Genomic DNA, 6,046 nt, shown 5'->3' with positions numbered 1-6,046 from the left:
TATGAAAATAAAATACAGATTGCAAGATAACCAGATGAAAATTGGATAATCAAACTCAATAAATAACATAATTAACAATGATTAGGGTTGAAATAATCATAATCGTGGAATAATCTTAATCAATTTGTGGATAAAAATTGATTTCGAATTTTCAAATAGATTTACAGATTTTGATTGAGATATTTTAAAAATGATAGTATTAGTATCATTTCTACTATTATCAGAATAACAAATTCTTATAAACTTATAAATATAATTTAAATATAAAAATAATTAAAAATTAAAGAGGGCATTTAACCTTGTGGTCATGGGATCGAGTCCACAGTGGACAATTCATAATTCTGATTGTCGGAGGTCTTTCATGGAAGCTTCTCTCAACCCGTTGGGGCAGCCTACTACCTTACCTCCCCCTCACCCATTACATGTGAGAATAAGGTCAGCTAATTTTTTTTTTATTTTAAGAAATATATCAAACTAGAACCGAATAGATTTTACTTAAATCAACCCAATTTTTTAATGAGAAGGTTGATCTATCTCTTCTCAAAATTGAATTTTGAAAAGAAAAATCTTATAGGAGCGAGTAGGAACCCGGTTTCAAGACATTTTGTTGTTCCTTTCCCCATGATCCATGAAAATTAACGGTAATATCGAAGGAGATAATTGTTTATCAAGATTTAAATCACAAGTATATAATGTTACAAATGAAAATCGATCAAATGTAAAGCTATCAAATGATATTAGTAGTAAAAGAGATTGTTATTAAGTATTAGATTCGAACATTATATCTACAAATATGTGTGCATGTCAATAAATAAAAAAAATTGAAAAATATATTGCCTTGTAATCATCTAAAATTATTTAAAAAAGCGGATCAAATGCTTAATCTTCATTTATTTACCGAGAAAATTAGGAATTATAGAAGGGCATAAAGAAGTAATCACTCAAAGTTGGGCAGAATTGGCCCAGTATAGTTGGCAGGTTAATTATTTAGTCCAATACAGTAAAATGCAAATTATTTAGGGATATACGACAAATCCTACAGTGCAGGGGGAACTCGTCACCTCGAGGTGACGAGTTCCAATAAAAAAAATTTTATTCAAACTTTCACTTCGATGTGATAAAATTTAAAAAATAATATATTTATTTAAACTTATCACCACGAAAAGACAAGTTCCTATGTATTATAGTGTTTAACGTAGATTACAAAATAAAAACTGGAGTGCTTTACTGGGCCAAATAATTTATGGGTTTGCACGATAGGGCCCAAAAAACCCTCAAAGTTGGTCACGTGTTACTGAGGAAGAGGCCCAAAGATCATGCGTTTTGGGTTTAGACTTTGGATTATTCCCATCGGGTTTCTACTTTCTAATCTCTTAATTAAGCCCAATCTTCCTACCCATTCGACAACATTTTAAGTAAACAATGACAAGTTGACAACTAATAGAATAATATTTATTTAGATTTTTTGTAATCAATTAAACACACACCCGCACGAGCAAACTTACATCAGTGGTTAAAAATAATCGTTGTTTATTACTAGAGGTCACGAGTTTGAGCACTAATGATTACAGCAAGGTTATTGAGTGTTCATTGTCAAATGGTCGAGAGTATTTAGAACATATACTACTTTGTAATCACTTTAACTTAATCAAAATAAATAAATAAAAACACGCCGTACACACACAACTGTTATACTTCGTTTAAATAACTAAAAAGAGGTGCAAAAATTCTCATTTTAAATACAGGTCTTCCAGATGACAGGCCTCATTTGTATATTTAGGCATGGCACGTATATTTTGGGCCTTTAGTTGAGCTCAGGCCCAATCTAATTTTAACTCCTGATTATATATATATTTTTTCTAATTGAATTTAACATTATAACTCAAGTGATATCAATTTAGTTGAGGAAAAAAAACATCATTTTTAAACATATAATAAAATGAAAAAAAAACTAGTTGATAAAATTAAATAAATTTATTCATATTTCTCCAAATGAAAAAATATAACAAATATTATATTTTTAAATGTTAGACATGCATTACTTTAAAAATATTGTTAAACACATATGGATTGATTTATTAATATATGAATCATAAACAACCTATGAAGCCAAAGTACTCCAAAGAAATAAGAGTCAAAATATTATTTTAATAAATGTTAGAGTTCGAATACTAACGAACTCTGTTGAGAGTTCGAAGGATGGCTGACGCTTAAGGTTTTTCTTTTTAAAAAATAATGTCGTCACTTTTATTAATAGTGTTATCAATAATGTAGACCTAAAAAAAATTATAGAGGTAGAGGGATCAATCATGTCAAATTAAAATATATAGGCTAAATAGAAACTTTTAGTATAGTATAGGGACTAAAACCATAATTAAACAAATATTGATGAAAGTAAAATACGGAGAAAGTTGAAATCGATAAGAACAATACTAATCCGATGTATAGATATGAGACATATCATCAAAACGTCAGCCACGACCCTTAAGTGAACCTCGTGACTCACTAGAAATCTATTTATATTAATTATAAAGTTAATTACAACTAAACTAGTTAAAAAGTCACAATTTCAAGTGATAAGTACCTTAATATCGTTTAAGAAAGATATCGGGTTTGAGACTTTATGTATACAGGAAATCTCATTGGGAGACTCGTCCATCAAAGTCAGTGTACGACGTGAATCAGTCTAAATTAATCAGAGCAAAGACCTAGAATTAGGAAGGCAAAAAAAAAAAAAAAAACTAATTAAAAGTCAACTTCTTGTTTGCTGAATTAGTTTGTTTCTATTAAGGAGTCCATTAGCTAAACAAGGAACAACAAATTGAAATCTTTGTATAAATATTTGATGGCAAGCAATTACAGGACGACGATGCAAGCAATGGTACAATAGAAAGTATGGTTTTAAAATCGAAATTGATCCGAAAAACTAACTAAAATCAATTTGATCAATTTAATTAATTATTTAAATATGTATATTTAAAGTATATATTTTATTTTAACGTTATGTTTGATAAAATGGTTAGTTATCAACATTTTATTTTTGTCAAAATAGTTATTTTTTATAAAAATCATTAGTGAGTTAATCTTCAAGTCCTATTGTTGATGTAATATTTTTATATGTACTTTTAGTGAAAAAGTATACGAAATAATTTAAAATATAAAATTTTAATTAATTAATATTTTTCATCTATAGAAAATCATTTTAATTAAAATTAAAAAGTTGAGAACTATATATACATATATTGTTATACCTCTTGAGGATGTCCTTCGAAAACCCCTAATCTCCGCCATAATCTATTAATTTTCAAGTCTTCAGATGTGCTATTTACCTACTAGACATTAGCCTATGTTCCTCAACGTAGACTTCAGGACTCAGGTCAACTATAACGCATAGATAAAATCCATGACAAGACCTCTAACAAACTCATGTGATCTGTTAGAGAAAAATTCAAAGTCTGACTACCCGATTTGCCTAGGCTACTAACCTTCAAATAGTTATAATGATCCTAAGTCTGGCATAACATATTCTCCATCATAAGTCTCAGGTCAATCCACTTTATAGCATTTCCCTTAACTAAGGCAAGACATTGTTATACCTCCGAAAACCCCCTAACATCCATCTTAATTTGCTAACTATTCATCAATCAAAGTCTCCATACATGTCATTTTACCTACCAGAGTCTCTGATTAGCCTACGTCCCTTGAACATAGATTTTCTGTTAACTACAATGCACAGATAATACCCATAGACAAGCCCTCTGGTGAATCCACGTGATCTGTCAGAGGAAAATCTAAAGTCTAAATATTAGATTTGCCTAGACTGTCGACCTACGAATAGCCATAATGATCCTATGACTGACACGTACTAAAATTCACTATAAATACCATATCCACCTGTTTTTGTCTTCTTCATCTTTCATGATCAATTCCCTCCATTATAAAACACTAACCCACTATTATTCTTTCACTTATCACAATTCTACTCAAACTATAAAAAAAAATGCTCACAACCGACAAGGCAATCTTATTTTCATCAACATACACATTGAATTTCATATAAAATGAAATATCAAGTAATATATCAATGAGAAGAAATCGTTTAATTCACTAATATATATATAAAAAAAGAAAATATGTTATTAATACATCGAATAAAATTTATGTAATTTTGAGTATATATATTAAATTTTATAATTAAATTCTAAACTAAGATTGATAATTAATTAAGAAAAGATTTCATGTCATCTAATAATTATATAATAAGAATACTAATACATAATTAAATTGTAGAGGAGGAAATGCACGAGAGATTTGAGCCAATAAAAAAGTTGGCGTTGCAGCCGAAGTATGACATAGTCCTTGCAAGCATAGAGGAATAGAAAAGCTAGTTGAGTTGAGCTGAGTGGGCAAATTAAGCTAATTAAATATAAATACAACAAAAAATCCAAATGCTTGGTACAAGATTTGGGTGATATGCCCGGTGTTAAGTGTTTCATTTTGTCTCTATCTTTAAGCCCATCCTCTCTGTATTTAACCCTTTTCATCCCCTTTATCAAATCTCCATCACCTATCTTAAATGTTTCCAGTACCATGGCTGGCGTTCTCTCATTGAATCACCTTCAAAACTTAGCTCGGTTTCAACAAAGTCAGACCCGTCATTTTCTTCTTCAGCATAACCCTATTCCCACTGCTGGCTCCTGGATGTGGAACCCTAAGGTTCAACCCTATAAACCAGATGACGATTCATGGGAAGTCCGGGCCTTCGCTGAGGACACCGGTAACGCGATGGGCACGACTTGGCCGCCGAGGTCGTATACTTGCACTTTTTGCAGAAGGGAATTCAGGTCAGCTCAAGCACTTGGTGGTCACATGAACGTACACCGCCGTGACAGGGCTCGGCTCCATCAAATACAGCTACCTGGTGGCGGTGGTGTTTCTGTTCCGTTAATCAACCAAGCCTCACCGTCTTCGACTACTCAAGAATTCGCCACAAATAGTGGCATGTGCCTCCTATACCAATTACCTAGCCCTAATGGGGTTTTTAGTTATCCACCAATTAACAGTGCATGTTCCTTTGATTCACCTTCGACCCTTCTCTCCATTTCACCATATCATCCTTCTAACAACTCGACGGTGGCGCCACCGTCTATAAATTTTCCAGCAACGCCTCTGGGGTTGAATATTTCTTCTCTTAGTTACTCAACAAAAGCCGAATCTTCAACCACTTCTGCCGCCGGAACTAATCTCAAGGAAACATCAATTGAAGATCTTGATCTAGAGCTCCGACTAGGGCATAGTCCGACAACATCTTGAAGGAAAAGAAAGAAAGTAAAATAACAAAATCAAAGAGCTTGAGTGTGCAATTTTTATCTTTACATATTTGCCAGTTTTTGATTAACTTGGTCTGAGATTTTTTTCCCATCAATGCTTGGTATAAATTTTTTATTATGTATGAAAGTTGAAGAAAAGAAACAGCAAATGCTGTAAATTCAAGAAGAAGAAGAAGAGAAGAAGGATTATTATTATTATTAGTATTATAAGAAGAGGAAGAAGAAAGGAAAAGGAGATTAGGGTTTGGGTGAAAGAGTTTGCAGTGCAGTGTCATTATCTGGGTTACAGGTTATTTCTGAATAGATTCAGTGCCTCTCTCTCTCTCGGCTTGTTTTTCCGTGGGGGTTGTTTATATTAAACACTAAACCAATGCCCTTGCCATTATTTTCTGCGTTTGGGGAAACAAACCACTTTTACCAAAACAGAAAATAAATAAAATTCTGGGTAACACTTAAAATTTATACATTCCCATTATTCTTTTTATTTATTTATAAGCTGATATATGCTATGCCACTCTCCTGATCAGGTGTGTAGGATATTAACTAATCTCGTTACTACACCATTTATATCCTATAGTTGCTATATTTATTTCTTATGGTTTGGTTGATCGTGTGTTAAAAGTAGAGCCAAACACCATTCTACGTATGAGAAAATTGGATGATAAAACTTTTTTTTGCCCGCAAGATGATATTATTAATAATTAAACAAATTTTAT

At 31.8% G+C, this 6,046-nt stretch overlaps 1 protein-coding gene across 1 annotated transcript; it reads left to right on the top strand.

The window, feature by feature from the left end:
* The first annotated feature begins 4,590 nt into the window (after window positions 1-4,590).
* On the top strand, window positions 4,591-5,356 carry LOC120146256 (transcriptional regulator SUPERMAN-like). The gene has a single exon (XM_039159873.1). The coding sequence runs from the start codon at window positions 4,591-4,593 to the stop codon at window positions 5,311-5,313; it is 723 nt and encodes a 240-aa protein (XP_039015804.1). The 3' UTR covers window positions 5,314-5,356.
* Window positions 5,357-6,046: the final 690 nt, after the last annotated feature.

The sequence above is a fragment of the Hibiscus syriacus genome, unplaced genomic scaffold, assembly GCF_006381635.1.
Source record: "Hibiscus syriacus cultivar Baekdansim isolate YM2019G1 unplaced genomic scaffold, ASM638163v2 tig00110904_pilon, whole genome shotgun sequence".
In the NCBI taxonomy this organism is placed as follows: Eukaryota; Viridiplantae; Streptophyta; class Magnoliopsida; order Malvales; family Malvaceae; genus Hibiscus; species Hibiscus syriacus.
This window is presented reverse-complemented; position numbering and strand designations above follow the sequence as displayed.